At 38.2% G+C, this 20,414-nt stretch overlaps 2 protein-coding genes across 2 annotated transcripts in view; both read left to right on the forward strand.

The window, feature by feature from the left end:
• Window positions 1-14,414, forward strand: part of LOC113053001 (inactive dipeptidyl peptidase 10) — a 50,201-nt gene extending 35,787 nt beyond the window's left edge. Inside the window, exons 15-26 of the mRNA XM_026217580.1 lie at window positions 739-786; window positions 877-998; window positions 1,097-1,144; window positions 4,021-4,119; window positions 7,907-7,976; window positions 8,576-8,770; window positions 9,224-9,278; window positions 9,846-9,945; window positions 12,381-12,439; window positions 13,362-13,434; window positions 13,515-13,588; window positions 13,666-14,414. Coding sequence (XP_026073365.1) covers window positions 739-786; window positions 877-998; window positions 1,097-1,144; window positions 4,021-4,119; window positions 7,907-7,976; window positions 8,576-8,770; window positions 9,224-9,278; window positions 9,846-9,945; window positions 12,381-12,439; window positions 13,362-13,434; window positions 13,515-13,588; window positions 13,666-13,791 — 1,069 coding nt within the window. The 3' untranslated portion in view covers window positions 13,792-14,414. The remainder of the gene's footprint in view (window positions 1-738; window positions 787-876; window positions 999-1,096; window positions 1,145-4,020; window positions 4,120-7,906; window positions 7,977-8,575; window positions 8,771-9,223; window positions 9,279-9,845; window positions 9,946-12,380; window positions 12,440-13,361; window positions 13,435-13,514; window positions 13,589-13,665) is intronic.
• A 5,211-nt stretch (window positions 14,415-19,625) lies between these two features.
• Window positions 19,626-20,414, forward strand: part of LOC113053801 (uncharacterized) — a 5,390-nt gene continuing 4,601 nt past the window's right edge. The window contains exon 1 of the mRNA XM_026219054.1: window positions 19,626-19,634. Coding sequence (XP_026074839.1) covers window positions 19,626-19,634 — 9 coding nt within the window. The remainder of the gene's footprint in view (window positions 19,635-20,414) is intronic.

Genomic DNA, 20,414 nt, shown 5'->3' on the forward strand with positions numbered 1-20,414 from the left:
AGACTTTTCCACACTGATGCGGAGTTGTTGGAAGTGAATTGAGTCCTTATTTTTCCAGAATAATTCCTCTTTGCCACTTTGATCTCCTTTTCAAGTGTGTATTTAGCCTGTTTATACAAGCCATTGTCCTCCTTCCTGTAAGCAGCATCTTTGGCCTGACGGAGCTGTCTGAGTTTTGCAGTGAACCACATATCCTCAAAGAAACTGATATATGTTACAGTCTCTGTGAGCTCGTCCAGATCGGTGGCAGCAGCTTCAAAAACGCTCCAATCAGTGAGGTCAAAACAAGATTGTAAATCCTGCTCTGCTTCCTTATTCCATCTTTTTACAGTCCTTAATACAAGTTTAGCTGATTTTAGTTTCTGCCAATAGGTCGGTATAAGATGAACCAGACCCAAAGCTGCCCGTGGAAAAGAGTGATATGCATCATTTATTGTGGTGTAACAGTGATCCAATAAATCACTGTCTCTGGAGGGACATGTGATGTTCTGTCTGTATTTTGGCAGTTCGCGGGAGAGATTTGCTTTATTATAGTCCCCGAGAATGATTAGAACACAATTGGGGTGTTGTTGTTCTGTCACCCGGTCTCTGTTGTTGTTCTGTCATATACACAAGCAGGCACATAGGCAAACTCATGCGCACACTCACACACACACACACACACACACACACGCACACACACGCGCACACACACACATGTTACATGAAATATCTAACATGTCTTGTGTTTTCATATAGATATTTTCTCAGTAATGAAGCTGGATTCAGTCACAGGCACCTGTACAGGTGAGATGCTCTGATGCTGCACAGAGTACTCTGTTTCTATTCTTCCCGATTAACTCCTAATGTTATAGCAGTGTAACCTTTGACCCCCAGGGTAAGCACAGAGAACCCATTCCATCGCAAGTGCTTGAGCTGTTCTGTGTTTAAACCTCACTGCTCATTTTATGAAGCATTAGTGAGTCCGGACAGACAGGCCGTCCTGCTGAACTGCAGGGGTAAACCACACACACAACTTAACATTGGATTTTTGTCATGAATCCGCCTCATTCTGAATTGTAAAAATGCCTAAAGATTTCTTTAAACAATTCTTCAGGTCCAGGAATCCCCAAAACCACTGTGCACCTTCTCAGCAACATGAGCGGTGAGTCAAAACACACACAAATGTTCTTCACCATATCTTTGACAGAGTGTCAGATAAGAGCCACTCACACACAGGAACCTAATTTATGTACCAAAACCCAGTTCAGTAATGTGAGTGGTTGACAAGAACAAACTATTAAAAAGTAGGCTCAAGAAGTCTACGAGTCGTATTTATGAACAACTTCTTGACAAACCACCAAAATAGAAGTTTGGCGTAACTTGAAGATTATATTACTATTGTAAAGCAGAATGAAATAATACTAATAACAGTAATAATACAGTTTTTCTGAATTGGTAAAAGACATTTCTTGAAACCATCACTCATTTTCTCAAACCCTTAAACAAGAAAAAAAATCAAAATACTCAAGCTAAATTCTTGAAACCTCTGACTCTTCAATCCAAATCAAAAAACCACTGCGAAAACTTTTACTTGCATTCAAAATCATCTGGTGCTCTCAGATCACACACACAAGTCAATAAACACTAAAGAACATTCATTAGACACTACAGAGAAAAATGGAGAACACCGCATCCAGAAAATTACATAAAAAAATTTGTATTGAGTAAACTATTTTGCAATTCTTAAAGTATAGTAATTGCATAATAATACTGAGTAAGGTGAATATAGTGTATATGCCTACTGTATGTACTGCAAGAATAGTATTGTGCTGAATATTGAATAGTACTGAAATTTTGTATATATTCAGCATTTGGATGCTGCAAAAATACTGCAATCGAACTGCAAAGGCCAAAAACTTCAAATAAAACTCTATATGAACAGCATGTTGCAGTGTCTTCTGGTAAGATGGCGGTGCGACAGCAGCTTACAGTGGCCACTGTGGACACAAAATGTGCTATTTCTGCGTTTTTTAGACCGTTCTATAGACAGGGCACCATCCACTGTCCATGTCTATCATTGTCAGACAATACTGAAATACAGAAACCACTCAAAAACTGCAAGTTGCCTGATGGAGAAACTACACAATCTCAGCATGCTGTGGGCAGCTAGCCCCCAGTCTCTTGCATCGTCATTCCTGGTGGCCAGGGAAGGGGACGCCAAAAGCGATGTGAGGAAACATAAGCAAGGTAAGAGAGCGTGGGTCCATGGTAGGCTAAAAACAAACCTTAGTCGGCTGGCTCTCCCATCTCTCCTGCTCTCAAAAGACTGCTCTGAGGACAATAAGATGGACTACATTTGAAATCAACAGACTACTCTGAGTGAATTTAGGGACTGCTGCATCTTTCTTTTCATGGAGACATGGCTCAGCCACAGAGTTCCCGACGCCGCCATTTAGCTCAAAGGGATCATCTCGTTTCACACCGACAGAAACAAAACCCTGAGTGGCAAGACTCGTGGAGGTGGCTTGAGTGTCTACATCAACACTAGTCAAGTCAAGTCACCATTATTTATATAGCGCTTTAAACAAAAAAGAATGCATCAAAGCAACTGAACAACATTCATTAGGAAAACAGTGCGTCAAAAATGCAAAATGATAGTTAAAGGCAGTTCATCATTGAATTCAGTGACGTCATCATCTCAGTTCAGTTTAAATAGTATCTGTGCAATCAAGTCAACGATATCGCTGTAAATGAAGTGTCTCCAACTAAGCAAGCCAGAGGCGACAGCGGCAAGGAACCAAAACTCCATCGATGACAGAATGGACAAAAAAACCTTGGGAGAAACGGCCAGTTCTCCTCTGACCAGACGAAACCAGTAGTTCAATTCCAGACTGCAGCAAAGTCAGATTGTGCAGAAGAATCATCTGTTTCCTGTGGTCTTGTCCTGGTGCTCCTCTGAGACAAGGTCTTTACAGGGGATCTGTATCTGGGCTCTAGTTGTCCTGGTCTCCGCTGTCTGTCAGGGATGTAGAGGTCCTTTCTAGGTGCTGATCCACCATCTGGTCTGGATACGTACTGGATCCGGGTGACTGCAGTGACCCTCTGATCTGGACACAGACTGGATCTGGTGGCTATGGTGACCTCGGAATAAGAGAGAAACAGACTAATATTAGCGTATATGCAGGCTAAAAATCCTTTAAAGGATTTGTATATTAGAAGCGTATTAGTGATGCGTGGCCCTTCTCCTGAACCTCAGTTAACTAGTTAACTCCCTAAATATAGCCTTAGTGCCTGAACGTGTTTAAGGTTTTGCAGAAAGAGTGCTTTGTTTGAGAAATTGGTTTAAGCTAGTGAGAATTTGGTTCTGAGATTGGGTTTAATATTTTAGCAATTCAGAAAAACGGTAATACATTTTATTAAAACATTATTTTTAAAGAATATCACATAATTTTCATCAATGTTTTAAATTTTAATTTAAGCTTTGTTCCACAAAAAGTGAAAGCAATTGTTTGAACTTCAATTAATTACACTTTTAAAGATGGTTTATGCAGTTTTGATGTTTTGACAACAAAGCTACATTAAGCAATAAATCATCTGAAAAATTACACTTTTAAAGATGGTTTATGCAGTTTTGATGTTTTGACAACAAAGCTATATTAAGCAATAAATCATCTGAAAAAATAAAATGTTAAAATCATAATAAATTATCAAATTGTTCAATTATAAATTAACTCGATTAGAAATCCTTTTCATTAGTCCAATTTATTTCCCTATTAAAGCGGAATCTAGACTTTGAGTAAAAATAAATGGTAAAATGGATTTCATAGCACCCTACAATCAAACTCTCACTTCTTTCAGCCCTACTTTCCCCATTTACTCTGTACTGTCCTGTCAATAAAGGTAATGGTCCTTAAATAAAATAAAGTATATAATAAAACAAACTGCTGTTACTCTGACAATTTTTTTTTCATAAAATGGCATAACACCCGAATCTTAAACTGTTTTGTTTTCTTTCTCCTCTTCTGTTCTGCTCTGTAGATCAAGTGACTATAGATGCTGGTCTGGAGATCAGAGAATTTCTCAGAAAGAAAAAAACTCCAGTTAAACAAATCAGGAATTTACAGATTAATAACCAGGGTATGAAGTCATCGTCATGACCAACATCGTCATCACCATCATCATCACCACCATCATCATCATCATCATCATCATCTCAATCATCTTCACCATCACCACTATCACCAAATTGCCAAACAGGATATAGAACAAAGAAACAACAAAATGAGAATGAGAGGTAGGCATCATCTTCAGCTTAAATTAATTTGTTTTTGGATTGATGTTTTTATAGCATAAACTTTAGAGGATTTGTTTTGGAGAGAAACTATTAACCGTTTTTATAATGTTTGTAAACATTTTCCTTTAGACTACAGGCATTTAGCCTTCATTATTTCTGAAGTAATAGGGCTAATAAAATGCGATGTGAGCCGCGACATAAGTTTTTTTTTTTTTTTTTTTTTTTACAATGCAGCAAACATTTATAAGTAGCTTACATGCTTGGCTGTGACTAATCGTTAAATCTCTATTTTTTCCTTTTCTTTTTGAGTAAAGAAAACGCTATACTTTATTATTATATTATTGTTATTATTATTAGGCAAATTATAGGCAAGGAATATTGTTTTTTTAAAATAATGTTATTATCAGGTATTTCTTCTACCCAAACCGGTTTCGGAATGGTAATAATATCAGACGAATGCAGAACAGAAACATTAAAATATTGATTCTGCTCTGAGTGAACCGATTGAATTTTATTTATTTTTTTGCCTTTCAAACTTTATCTAACTGATTCAACCAGCCCCGGGTTATTTTTAAAGAATACACTTCATCTTCATTATCATCATCCCCATAAGCATAACCATTTTTTCCTATTTGTTCACAATATTTAGTTTATATACGGCTAATATCAGATTTAAGTGTGAACTGCATGGTCACAGTCCTGAATTAACCCTCCAAAAAGGCAAAGATGTCAGGAAACAGATTATTATAGTAAATTAAACACTGAGGCCCTTGATGTCAGTGTTAACATGTTCATTTATGTGTTCATCCTGGTATTCGGTATATGTATCATGACCCTGACGGGATGTTAAGCACACTTTCACATCAACTAACTTCTCTTGTAAAATTAATGATGGTGGATATTGTATCACTTTAATATCAAAGGCCCTATTTTAACGATCTAAATGCAAAGTGTAAAGCGCATGGCGCAGGTGCACTCAGGGCGTGTCCAAATCAACTTTTGCTATTTTAACGACGGGAAAACTGTCCGTGCGCCGGGGCGCATTTTTGGAATGGGTTACCCGGGCGTAACGTTCAATAAACCAATCAGAGTGTCATCTCCTATTCCCATTAAGAGCGAGATGCTGGCGGATCGCTTTTTACATAGCAGAATTTGTTGGCGGAAAAGCTGAACGCTTGTCAAGCGAAGAAACCAATCTGCTTGTGCGCGAAGTTAAATCGCGTGAGCAGATCATTTACCGGACAAGCAAGAATCCACCAAAGCTTCCCGAGGTGGAGACTTAGGTCTCTGCAGAGCAAAAGTGGGCGTTTATCACCATGTGGGTGTTTTGAAACTGCTGGGTGTTTCTGAATCATGCAATCTAAATGATCCCCCTTACCCAACCCCACCCCTAAACCTAACATCACTATTACATCAACTAATCAGGTATCATGGTGTAAAAACACCTTGATCTCATAATCAATCAATCAATCACCTTTATTTATATAGTGCTTTAAACAAAATACATTGCGTCAAAGCACTGAACAACATTCATTTGGAAAACAGTGTCTCAATAATGCAAAATGATACTTAAGGCAGTTCATCATTGAATTCAGTGATGCCATCTCTGTTCAGTTAAATAGTGTCTGTGCATTTATTTGCAATCAAGTCAATGATATCGCTGTAGATGAAGTGACCCCAACTAAGCAAGCCAGAGGTGACAGTGGCAAGGAACCGAAACTCCATTGGTGACAAAATGGAGAAAAAAACCTTGGGAGAAACCAGGCTCAGTTGGGGGGCCAGTTCTCCTCTGACCAGACGAAACCAGTAGTTCAATTCCAGGCTGCAGCAAAGTCAGATTGTGCAGAAGAATCATCTGTTTCCTGTGGTCTTGTCCTGGTGCTCCTCTGAGACAAGGTCTTTACAGGGGATCTGTATCTGGGGCTCTAGTTGTCCTGGTCTCCGCTGTCTTTCAGGGCAGTAGAGGTCCTTTCTAGGTGCTGATCCACCATCTGGTCTGGATACGTACTGGATCCGGGTGACTGCAGTGACCCTCTGATCTGGATACAGACTGGATCTGGTTGCCACGGTGACCTCGGAAAAAGAGACTGATTTAACGGATTTGGATATTAAAAGCATATTAGTATGTTATGTGTATGCCAGAGATGGGTCTTTAATCTAGATTTAAACTGCAAGAGTGTGTCTGCCTCCCGAACAATGTTAGGTAGGTTATTCCAGAGTTTAGGCGCCAAATAGGAAAAGGATCTGCCGCCCGTAGTTGATTTTGATATTCTAGGTATTATCAAATTGCCTGAGTTTTGAGACCGTAGCGGACGTAGAGGAGTATAATGTAAAAGGAGCTCATTCAAATACTGAGGTGCTAAACCATTCAGGGCTTTATAAGTTATAAGCAATATTTTAAAATCTATACGATGTTTGATAGGGAGCCAGTGCAGTGTGGACAGGACCGGGCCAATATGGTCATACTTCCTGGATCTAGTAAGAACTCTTGCTACTGCATTTTGGACTAGCTGTAGTTTGTTTACTAAGCGTGCAGAACAACCACCCAATAAAGCATTACAATAGTCTAACCTTGAAGTCATAAATGCATGGATTAACATTTCTGCATTTGACATTGAGAGCATAGGCCGTAATTTAGATATATTTTTGAGATGGAAAAATGCAGTTTTACAAATGCTAGAAACGTGACTTTCTAAGGAAAGATTGCGATCAAGTAGCACACCTAGGTTCCTAACTGATGACGAAGAATTGACAGAGCAACCATCAAGTCTTAGACAGTGTTCTAGGTTATTACAAACAGAGTTTTTAGGCCCTATAATTAACACCTCTGTTTTTTCTGAATTTAGCAGTAAGAAATTACTCGTCATCCAATTTTTTATATCGACTATGCATTCCATTAGTTTTTCAAATTGGTGTGTTTCACCGGGCTGCGAGGAAATATAGAGCTGAGTATCATCAGCATAACAGTGAAAGCTAACACAATTTTTCCTGATGATATCTCCCAAGGGCAACATATAAAGCGTGAAGAGTAGCGGCCCTAGTACTGAGCCTTGAGGTACTCCATACTGCACTTGTGATCGATATGATACATCTTCATTCACTGCTACGAACTGATGGCGGGTCATATAAGTACGATTTAAACCATGCTAATGCACTTCCACTGATGCCAACAAAGTGTTCAAGTCTATGCAAAAGAATCCTGTGGTCAGTTTAACTCCCATTACTTTCCTGCAGAGACCTATACTTGCCGAGGTGCGACAGCAATGCTCTTGAACACACCTCTTTTTTAGACCAGCACGCCCATGGGCACACAAATGGGTGCAAATACATTTGCAAAATAAATGATGTGGCGCTGGAAGGGTAAAACGCGAACGGCGCCGGACTGAAACCAGCAAACACACTTGCGCTGCGCCTTGCGTCTCATTTCGCCGGGTGTATGATAGGGCCCAAAATCTGTGCATATGCACATTTTGTAGATGAGGCCTCAGATTGGATGTTGTTTGTACCGTTCACACCATAATGAGAAAAAAAAAACAGTTCTTTTTTCCCTAAGGTCTTAAGGTAGTCTAAGATTGTTTGTTCTGGTTGTGTCTTTGCTACTTGACCGATGATTGTTTTATGTGTTTACAGCACTGAAACTTGAGCTCAGCTTCCCCCCGCAATTTGAGGAAAATAAACAGCATCCTGTTCTGCTGCTGCTGTATGATTACACACACACACACACACACAATAATATACATTTGAAAGAGTTTTAACGGCATTCACTCCTTCAGCATCACACATTTTAATGCACACATTTTATTAAATAAATGTAAAGGAAAAAGTTATTTCGTATTATAACCAGCTGGTGTCGCAGTGACCTGACAACAACCATTTACCGTATATTTGGATAATTTGACCTACAGAGTCTCATAATATTATTTAAATGCATGAAGTTATTTTCTTGTGTAGAAATCAGTGCAGAAATAATAATCTAAATTCCAATCAATGTGAATACATGTAAATGTTCATTCATGTCTATAACTAATTTAATCAAAGGATGTAATGTCTATTGTTTTATCAAGAAAATTGTTTTGCTTGGATACCAAACACTTTTATTATTTATTTCTTTATTTTTTGGTGAAATATTTTATTTCAAAATATTTTACTCACCAAAAATATTCAGTCAGAGGGAAACTTCTCTCCTAGCTCTTTTTTAGGAAGCCAGTTTTGATAAACACTAGTATGGATAAATTCAGTGTTTTGACACAATCAAGCCACATCAGTGTCCAGACCTGGCTATGTGTGTGTGCGAGACAGGGACTCTCATCCTGGTGGTCAGCAGGTGAACGAGCGATTTCGTATGGATTGGGCCGATGTGCTGGTCAGCTGTGATGATGTGATCGTGGCCCGGCTGGACGGCAGAGGAAGCGGCTTTCAGGGCCAACAGATCCTCCAAGACATTTACCAGCATTTGGGACTTGTGGAGACAGAGGACCAGCTCTCTGTTTTACAGTGAGTGTGCTGAGTCTCAAGCCTCCATCTACTGTACAAAAGTCTGAGAGACATTAGATGCTTCACGAAAACATTTAAGATGTTTCATAACCTTTGCTCTAGTGTGCCAGAAAGAAATATCTTTTTTTAAATTCCTAAATTTTTTCAGAATATAATGTAATTCACTGACTTTTTTTTTCATGTTGTATGAAATTTAAAACTGATATTTCCTATAGTCATACACTTTATAAAGCAAAAAATTATAAATAACCATTTAAAAACATATGTTTCTGCATTTGATGTGCTAATGTAGGCTTTTGCACAGGACTAGACTTCATGTAAATTCACAGGCCACAAAAATAATCAGTTCTCATTCATCATCTCTGCTACTGTGGATGTGATGGTAATCTTAAACAAGGTTTTTTTTTTCCATATATTAGCATTACATTTGTCCAAATGTGTTTGTTGTTGCAGGTATCTGACTGAGCAGCCGTATATTGATGGAGGCAGAGTTGGGGTTTTTGGCAAGGTGAGGTTATTCACACCACAATCATTAAAGCGATCGTTCTACTGAGCAAAAAATAAGATATTTTGAAGAATGTTGACTTTCACTGTACGGACAAAAACAAACACTGAGACATCTCTTGAAATATCATGTCATACATGTTTGGAATGACAGAATGCCATCTATCCTTCCCGTGTCTGCTGGAAGCTCAGAAGCCATAAAACTGTCAAGTCAAATAATAATTGTATGTAACTTTACACTTTGTAGACTTTAATGATTTATCCAAAAAAAGCACAGATATTTAAACAAATCAGCTGCTTTAAATAAACTGCATCTGTATCAGACAAGCCCAAATAAAAAAATAACTGTACAGACTATGATTCAATTTAGTCTCTGTTACAGAAATAGAAACCGGCTCTGCAAGATCAAAACCTAGTGTTTTTGTGAAGTTATTTAAGAAGTGTTTTGCAGATGTGTGTGAACATGTTTTTATATCCTGTTGAGGACATAAACCTCAATACACCCCAACTCATGAGGACTTATAAATCATACAGAATTATTTTTTGTTTGTGTGTGTGTGTGCTTGCGCAGGCATATGGTGGGTTCCTGAGCTCCGTTCTGCTGCTCTCACATGGCTCTGAACTCCGCTGTGGTGCGGCCATGAGTCCAGTGTTTGACTGGCAGCTCTATGGTAAATGTGACAAACACACAAACTCTCTCACTCTCACATACTCTCTCTCACACACACAGTGGTGGACAGTAACGGAGTAGCTTTACTTCGTTACTGTACTTAAGTACATTTTTCAAGTATCTGTACTTTACTGGAGTAGTTTTATTTTGAGCAACTTTTACTTTTACTTCACTACATTCCAAAGCATAAAATCGTACTTTTTACTTCACTACATTTCATAAAACATATCGTTACTCCCTATATCACGTGCTCCGACACTCAGAAGCGGTGTCTGATTCATCATGAACGAACTGAGTCTTTTCAAAAGAAACTTTTAAATCGGATCGCGAATCGCACCAAACGATTCGTTTACGAATTAGAATGATCCGATTGCAGCTGTTCTGGAGTCGACCCCTCACTGATTCAATTGAACCGTTTAGTGCGAGTCACCAGAAGTAAGAACCGGGAGATCTTGTGAGCGCGCGTGCGTCTGATGTTGCTAAAAGTAAGTTATGTCGAAATTTTGGATTAATTATTGTAACTGAAAATCATATTAAGGTCAAAACTGTCAGTTGTTTGGGAACTAAATCCGTAAAGAGTGATCTATTTAAGCCCACTCAAATGCTCGAGTGCAGACGATGCAGACACATCAATTGTAGGTAAAAAAACAACAACAACAACAAAAAACTTAAAATAACACAGATTAAATACAATAACTCATGCATGTTCAAATTCACCGCTGCCGTAATGTTAACAGTTTTATTAAAATGTCCTATGTGACGTCTGTTTTTATATTGTTTATCGACAATAACGTTATACATATGTATATTGTTTGGATTAACTAGACGAGTAGACAGACATGAATGTTCATCGTACTGAAAATAAGTAAATATTGTTAGCTGATGATAACTGTCTAGCTAACAAGCTTGTTGGTGCTAAGCTGATGTAATTTTTATAAATAATGTCCAAATATTTTTATTCAGCCACACACACATATATATATATATATATATATATATATATATATATATATATATATATATATATATATATATATATATATATATATATATATATATATATATATATATATATATATATAGATTACATCTGGTTAGAAAAGAAAGGATGTGATGTTCAGAACATGGTAACTACAGTAATTATCAAAGTGGGAAGAGATGCATCCCGTTTGGCCAGGGGTGTTTTTAAACCACAGACAAGATTTGAGAAGGAAAAAATAATTATGAATTTTTTTTTATTATTTTTTTCCTTAAAATGTTCTTCCTAACTTAAGGCCTTATTATCATGTCATATATACAGTACAGACCAAAAGTTTGGACACACCTTCTCATTCAAAGAGTTTTCTTTATTTTCATGACTATGAAAATTGTAGATTCACACTGAAGGCATCAAAACTATGAATTAACACATGTGGAATTATATATGGAATTATATACATAAAAAAAGTGTGAAACAACTGAAAATATGTCATATTGTAGGATCTTCAAAGTAGCCACCTTTTGCTTTGATTACTGCTTTGCACACTCAAGAGGTAGTCACCTGAAATGGTCTTCCAACAGTCTTGAAGGAGTTCCCCGAGAGATGCTTAGCACTTGTTGGCCCTTTTGCCTTCTGTCTGTGGTCCAGCTCACCCCTAAACCATCTGGATTGGGTTCAGGTCCGGTGACTGTGGAGGCCAGGTCATCTGGCGCAGCTCCCCATCACTCTCCTTCTTGCTCAAATAGCCCTCGATGCCTTCAGTGTGACTCTACAATCTTCATAGTCATGAAAATAAAGAAAACTCTTTGTATGAGTTTTCCAAACTTTTGGTCTGTACTGTAACTTTGATGTTCTGTAAAACAACTAACTTTAAAATACTTTTTTCTTACTGGTGAAAATCAGATGGTCATCTCTGTTTTCTCTCAGGTAAATCACAGTGTAAGCTTCACAGTGAGCGTTACTCTCATCAGCGTAGTCCATATCAACAACAAAAATATATTTTGACTCCATTTAGTGGATATTTTGGAAAAAATCCCAGGTATTTTGAGCAGTAGGATTATAAAAAAAATTGCTAATATAAAATTAAATTAAGTAGCCTATATAAAATTGCAAACATCTATCTTGCAGTACTTTTTTACTTAAGTACATAAAAAATTTAGTACTTTTGTACTTTCACTTGAGTAAAATTGAAAAAGGAGTACTTTTACTTTTACTGGAGTAATATTTTACCATATGTATCTGTACTTTTACTCAAGTACTTGATTTGTGTACTTCGTCCACCACTGCACACACATATCATTCATCATGCAACTTTTTTCCCCTGATGAGGACCACTGTATAGACAAACAATGTAAAAAAATTCAGGTATTAATATCTTTGTAGAGACATTTGGACCTCATAATGGAGGATAAACCTGTAAACACACACTAGTCTGACGATTGTATTTCACTATGCAGCTTCAGCCTTTACAGAGCGATACTTTGGATTCCCTCTACAAAATGATCACATATACAAGGTAAGATTGTATAATTTGAGACATAAAAATGTGTGATATTTAGATCATTAGCGTCTCTGTAAAGCCCTGTTCACACCACCAGCGGAACAATCTCATTTATTTTAATGAAAGCTGGGGATGTCCAGTGACAACGAATGTCAGTGCACAATGTGGACGTGCAGCAACACAATATAGACAAGAAGAGTTTGACTTTATCTAAATGAGCAGCGATGGTCAGTGAAGCAAATGAGATTGTCTCCAGTCAGATACTGTAATGGAGTGTCGGCAAGAGAAATCGGACATACTCGGCTCACCCTGTAAATTCTAGCTGCTGTGTTCATCACAGATACATTACAAGATGGCAAAGGGCATGCTTTTTTACATTTTTAATCATGATTAATATGAAACTCTGAAATATACTAACACACTGTGTCCCCTAAATAAATAGAATCAACAAATGAAATACATTTAAAATAATATCTGTTTAACAGTTGATTTGCGCATTATCAAGGCCAGTATTGATACCGATAAGCCAGTTGCATTTTTTTTTAGAGTAACAAAATAAATGATAGTCATTTAACACAATATCTGATAGTTAGATTTTTTTTCATTTAATAGGCTTAAACTGCAAAATGATAAAACTGCTTTTACTTATCAACAATTAGAGCGCATGGTCAATCTGATAATAACTTTTCATTAAAAAAAAAAATTAAACAATATAACTAATGTAATAACTAATTTCTTCATTTCTATAATTTCTCTATACACTTTCACTGTTTTCACATTAGATGTTTGATTTGTTTTGCATCAAGAAAACTTTCCTGAATGGCCTCAGTGAATGTTGTGTCGTGTGAACACCTGCTAGAGGCTAAGATCTCCGCTGACATGTGTATGTGATGCTTGGTGTAATACTCTTACATGTGTGTGTCCATGTTTTCATCAGATCCCCAGTCTCCTGCTGAACGTCACATACTCTGAGAACTTACGCTTTCTGATTCTACACGGGACAGCAGACGGTGAGCTTATGAGAGAAAACCCATAAACCTTCAGACAGACAGATGCATCATGGCATGACTACTTCTTTCTCTCCTGTTAGCCAACGTTCATTTTCAACACACTGCAGAACTAGTGAAGCTACTGTCTATGATTAACGTGAACTATAAGTCACAGGTGAGACCTTTCCACCCACACACACCTGCATACCTCACACTCAACCTTTGACCATCTGGCCTCTGGTCTCTGTGCAGATCTTCCCCGATGAGGGTCATGATATCATCAGCAGACGTTACGCGCTGCAATCACTCATCTCCTTCTACAGAGAGTGTTTTGCTGACAATCTACCTGTTCGAATGGAAACCAGTGATGACGACTAGTATCATTTATGCCGATCTAACCTAAACACAGACACAGAGAGAGTGTTGAGTATGAGGACATGCTCCAAATACTCATTTGATTTGTTATTTGCATTTTTCATAATTTGTCCACACAATCATTGCATCTGTATTTAGCGGCATCGTGAATGATGTCATTTAAAACAAGGCATTATGGACTGAACTGATTTATAGATTGGGTTCATATAATTATAACAAACTTACCAGTCTGAGCTCCCGCTAAATCACTGATCATGAATCCTCCAGTCTTCTGCGCTCTTTCTTATCCTCTTTTATCAGCCATCCTATGACCTACAAAAGATAAAGACTGTAAACAACAGCGAGGCATTCTGTCAAATCTCAATTTCATCTGCAAGACGGCAACCATTCATGTGTCTGCATTGAACACGATTGTTATGTATCCTGCTTAAATGTATCAAAATGTTCATCTTAAGCATTTGAGGGGGCCCTTGGCTTTTGAGGCCCAGTTTGTTCATGTACCCTAGCCTAACAGGTAAATCCACCTCTGTGTATATAGAGCAATATATAATTTTTTAAGGAAAAAATGGGTAATAAACTTTACAGTTAAAGAGCTACGTGGTTAGTCTGCATAAACAGAAATAAAATAAAACTCTCACTAAAGTACATTGTGTCAAGACTTTATAAAGTAATACTTTTTTTCTGTCACTGTATATAGTTACATATATCCAGTGTTGGCATCAGCATATAAATGTCAGGGATCTGGAAGGAGGACCCAACTGCAGTGCGAGTAACAAGGGTTTATTGACAACAGACTGATACAAAAGGGTACTGAGATGCACAGGTGACCCTGGAAACTTCAACTGGCAGAATGCTATGTTAGCAGAGGGGATGGCAAGACCAGGCCGGTGAAGAGAACAGAACAAGGCATCATAGAGCTAAGCTCAAATACTTGTTGACCGTAAATTCTGGCTGCGTTCACACTTGGCTTTAACACATGATCACTTTGATACCATCAAGCAGATTGAAGAAGCTCAATAATACTGTAATTCCGAAACATTTTCCTCAAATAATGGAGGGAACCACTCGTTATACATTTATAAGAGTATGGTGTACTATTTTGGTGATTTAATTTGCCTCACTCTCACTGTACGTGGACCCTTACAGGGGATCTGTATCTGGGGCTCTAGTTGTCCTGGTCTCCACTGTCTTTCGGGGATGTCGAGGTCCTTTCTGGGTGCTTATCCACCATCTTGTCTGGATGCGTACTGGATCCGGGTGACTGCAGTGACCCTCTGATCTGGACACAGACTGGATCTGGTGGCTATGGTGACCTCGGAATAAGAGAGAAACAGACTAATATTAGCGTAGATGCCATTCTTCTAATGATTTAGCAAGTACATAGGGTGGTATGGGAAGTGTTCCCGGTTCTGGTTTACCTAATTAATGCAGCCTAAAATCCTTTAACCCCTTTACGTGCAAACATCGCTGACGGCCCCAGTTTATTATTGTTTCACTTTCACAGCACATTAAACATCACTGTCTTACTTCATCTGGACAAACTGTGCATCAATGGAAAGTTTAAAGACTCAAGCTTCAATATTTGACCAATATTTTGATAAAACATTGTTGCAGTGACAGATATTTAGTGATTTATGTCAGGAGTGCAAAATAATGAATCCGTATTATGCCACATTTTGAATAGAAATTCACAACTCACTCATATTCAGTCACATCAGCAGCGGTTTATTTGTGTTCACAAAGACTCACTGAACAGTGTCAATAAGGATTTTTAGAGCAAAGATACATATCGGCGGAGATATATGGAAATATTTACTGATGTTTACTTCATATTTCTTCAGACAGAATCGTCATTTCTATTCATTTTCCACGGATTTACGCGATCAGATGATAAACAGCCTCTCCCAGCGATCTGTGTTGTTTGCGCAGTAGTCACAGCTCGAGCGGTGTGTGACTCAGACTCTGATTGGGTCTTTCAAACGTCAATCTTAGAGTTTCATATCTGGACACCGCCCCATCGTGTCACATGCTTCCTGCACACTTCCTGGTAGTTATCTGGCCAAAACAACACTGAAACACCTCTGTACACACAAAATATCCGAATAATAAACCCGCGATTACGATAGTAAAGCTTGGTATGAGAATTTCTTGAGATCTGGGGCGTTTTTATAAAAAAAATCGAAAATGTACATCGGAAATGCTAACTTGTGCAGCGATGAAAAAGGCTACAAATAACATATTTTTACAACGGTAAACGACCAAATTCCACCCCTGATCGATAAAGGAAGTTATTATAAACACTCGATCGGGGTTTAAAGTGAGTTTTGAGTAAAAGTGTACTAATAATTTCATAAATTGTCAGATGTAGCTTGATGCTAACGTTAGCACCAATGCTACTAATAGCAGGTGCTTTTCTTCTTCATAATGCATTTTTGTCTCAATAATTCACGTAAGGTCGTAAGAAAATGTTTTGTTGTATTTTTATAGTAAGACTTTTGATAAATAAGGGCTAAATGCAAAGAGAGACTGAAGTGAGATAGCTGCTTTGTTGCTTTGTAAAGCCTGAAAAACCACAATCAAGGCTAATAAAGGTGGAATAAAAACAAAAGAATAATGATAAAAGAATAATGCGGATAATGTGTCATACTTGGCGGAGGTGTGAAAGAACCGTTTGGTGAGAACAATACAATCATGATTCGGGCAGTTTTCAACAGTGAAACATACACAAAGAGCACAGGAATGTTTACATGTGAGATCTTACAGAGATGACAAGGGCCATAAATCAATCTGATTAGCCTTCTCTAAAAACACACATGACATGGCCTTAGAAAATATTTCATAAAATTCACAGTTTTACAGATTCGATTATGAAATTTTTTATGAAGTCTTGGAAGATTTGTGGCCTTAGCTACACTGTGTTTTCAAACTCATTTCCTACATCAACATTTTTTAAAATACATTTAAAACATATGTTTTTAATATTTTTATTTTTGTTTTTATGTTTGAGCTTATATATCTCTATTATCATAACAGTCTGAGTGATTCTGATTCCTGAACAGTAAACTTTAAAGTGTCAGCTTTGTGAACAAAGGTTGATTATGTATCTAGTCAGAAAGAATCATGAGCAGAAACCTTTTTATTTTGGGTATGTAATTTCGGTCTCCATGCCAAAAAAGGGGGGTTACTAGTAAGGGGTTAATGGATTTGGATATTAAAAGCATATTAGTATGTTATGTGTAAGCCAGGTTAAAGAGATGGGTCTTTAATCTAGATTTAAACTGCAAGAGTTTACCGAACAATGTTAGGTAGGTTATTCCAGAGTTTAGGTGTCAAATAGGAAAATGATCTGCCGCCCGCAGTTGATTTTGATATTCTAGGTATTATCAAATTGCCTGAGTTTTGAGAACGTAGAGGATTATAATGTAAAAGGAGCTCATTCAAATACTGAGGTGAAATACTAAACAATTCAGGGCTTTATAAGTAGTAAGCAATGTTTTAAAATCTATACAATGTTTAATAGGGAGCCATTGCAGTGTTGACAGGACCGGGCTAATATGGTCATACTTCCTGGTTCTAGTAAGAACTCTTGCTGCTGCATTTTGGACTAGCTGTAGTTTGTTTACTAAGTGTGCAGAACCACGCCACTACTCTTCACGCTTTACATGTTACCTGTGGGTCATCAGCAAATATGGTGTTAGCTTTCACTGTTATGTTGATGATACAAACTGGATGACGAGTAATTTCTTACTGCTAAATTCTGAAAAAAACAGAGATGTTAATTATAGGACCTAAAACTCTGCGTGCAATAACCTAGAACACTAAGATTTGATCGCTGCTCTGTCAATTCTTCATCATCAGTTAGGAACCTAGGTGTGCTTTTTGTTTGGAATCTTTCCTTAGAAATCCACGTTTCTAGCATTTGTAAAACTGCATTTTTCCATCTCAAAAATATATCTAAATTACAGCCTATGCTCTCAATGTCAAATGCAGAAATGTCAATCCATGCATTTATGACCTCAATGTTAGATTATTGTAATGCTTTATTGGGTGGTTGTTCTGCACGCTTAGTAAACAAACTACAGCTAGTTCAAAATGCAGCAGCCAGAGTCCTTACTAGAACCAGGAAGTATAAATATATTAGCCCGGTCCTATCAATACTGCACTGGCTCCCTATAAAACATCATATAGATTTTAAAATATTGCTTATTAATTATAAAACCCTGAATGGTTTAGCACCTCAGTATTTGGCCGAAACACTCCATGATACTTAGGTACACTTTTGAAGAGGTTGTCTTGAACATTTCACTTAAAACCCTGATTTGAGGTAGCAGAAAATAATAATGCGGGGCATCACAATTCTACCAGACTCGCTCCTAGAAGTTTCACATGATGGTTATTTAAATTATTTTAAATATTATACTCCTCTTGCGCATCTCCAAATATGTCTGACAAGACTATATAGTTTTATCATGATTTTTCCTACTGATAAACAGCTTAAGTTAACATTTAAATTCAGCTTTCTTGACCGCTAAATCAAAATGCGGATTACTGGTTCAATGGCATTTCAGTATTTTTCAGTGTATTTTTCATATATTAAACCCTGTTTTCTGATTCCATTTGCCTAAATGTTCCGTTGGTAATATTAGTTTGCTTGAGTTAGCATACTACTGTTAATATTACTCAACTAATCTTTAATAAATTACTATTGAATACTATATGGTAACCCTAACCCTAAACCTAACCCTACCCCTTAACTACCCCCAACCCTAACCCTAACCTACCCCTTACCCTTAAACCTACCCCTAACCCTTAGCCCTACCCTTACCTTAACGCCTATCTTAACTTCTAACCTGACCTGACCTAGCCCTAATCCATACTTTTATCGTAACCATCATGGAATGACGGTCAGGACATAGCCTTTGTTAATTTCTGGTTGGCTCAGTGGTAGAGTGATGGGCTATGGTTGGGGGGGTGACCTAGGTTCATCTCCCGATCATTGCAGGGTTGTGTTTACTATTGTTTTATAAAAGGACAGAAAATAGCCCTGAACCGATTGACACTCTAATCCAAATACTCATAGAACAAAAGTCAGGAAATAGCCCTCACTTAAGGAGACAGCTTTGTGTGTGACTCATTAGATCAGTGGTAGAGTAATGGACTTTGGACGAGGGGACACAGGTTCATGTCCCAATCATTGCAGGGTTATGTTTTCTATTGTTTTATGAAAGGACAGAAAATAGCCCTGAACCGATTGACACTCTAATCCAAATACTCATAGAACAAAAGTCAGGAAATAGCCCTCACTTAAGGAGACAGCTTTGTGTGTGACTCATTAGATCAGTGGTAGAGTAATGGACTTTGGACGAGGGGACACAGGTTCATGTCCCAATCATTGCAGGGTTATGTTTTCTATTGTTTTATGAAAGGACAGAAACTAGCCCTGAACCGATTGACACTCTGATCCAAATACGCATAGAACAAAAGTCAGGAAATAGCCCTCACTTAAGGAGACAGCTTTGTGTGTGACTCATTAGATCAGTGGTAGAGTAATGGACTTTGGACGAGGGGACACAGGTTCATGTCCCAATCATTGCAGGGTTATGTTTTCTATTGTTTTATGAAAGGACAGAAACTAGCCCTGAACCGATTGACACTCTGATCCAAATACGCATAGAACAAAAGTCAGGAAATAGCCCTCACTTAAGGAGACAGCTTTGTGTGTGACTCATTAGATCAGTGGTAGAGTAATGGACTTTGGACGAGGGGACACAGGTTCGTGTCCCGATCATTGCAGGGTTGTGTTTTCTATTGTTTTATAAAGTTTTTCTGTGGTCACCATGGACGAGGTGACTAGGACAAGGTATGGGGTGCATGAAAGAGACAAGGGACTATTGGGCAAAAGTTTGTGACATCTGACGGTTATCCTGGAAAGGATGATGTCTGTTCAGTTCTAAAATGCATGAACTTTGAAGAGGGGTGGACTGGTAGAAGCTTGGTGTTCAGAAATGTGCATCCGCCAGTCTCACTCTCTCGGCCTGACGGGAAGGAATGGGAAGTTTTGCTGTTGGGCCTTTATTATCAGGTGACCCGGATACCTTGCGGTGTTAACGAAGGGTCACTTGCAAGGTGAGTATCCAGCCTCCCTGGGTCCACTTGGACAGCACACAGGGCAGGTGGTCTGGGGCTAACAGGCCTTAATTGGAGCCCAGTCTTCTATGGGGACGAGTCATTTGCTTAGTACATTGGTTGCACCAGGGGCGGTGATGGAGGACACAGAGGGAGTTAGGGTTAGGGTTAGGGCTAGGTATATAGATAAAAACGAGTTTCACCCTAGAGTTAGGGTTAGATTTGGAAAAATACAACAGCTCCCCCCAACCTAGCCCTCGTCTAGGCCGGTTTGGGATAGGGAGACTGAGGGAAAGGTGCACGGGCCCACGCTTGTCAGACTATACCATATCGCATGAGATCATCTCCGGTCTAGGAGCTGCGCTTGTCTAAGCATTGGGCCTAAAAAAATGAAAGTTATGTTTTTGGTTAAATTTAGGCTCTGAATTTTTTCACCCTTAAGTTTCACAGTGCTCGAGTTGAACCGGCTGGGTTCATAATTGCTGAGGTTATGGCGGTTA

Source organism: Carassius auratus, chromosome 34, assembly GCF_003368295.1.
Source record: "Carassius auratus strain Wakin chromosome 34, ASM336829v1, whole genome shotgun sequence".
Taxonomy (NCBI): Eukaryota; Metazoa; Chordata; class Actinopteri; order Cypriniformes; family Cyprinidae; genus Carassius; species Carassius auratus.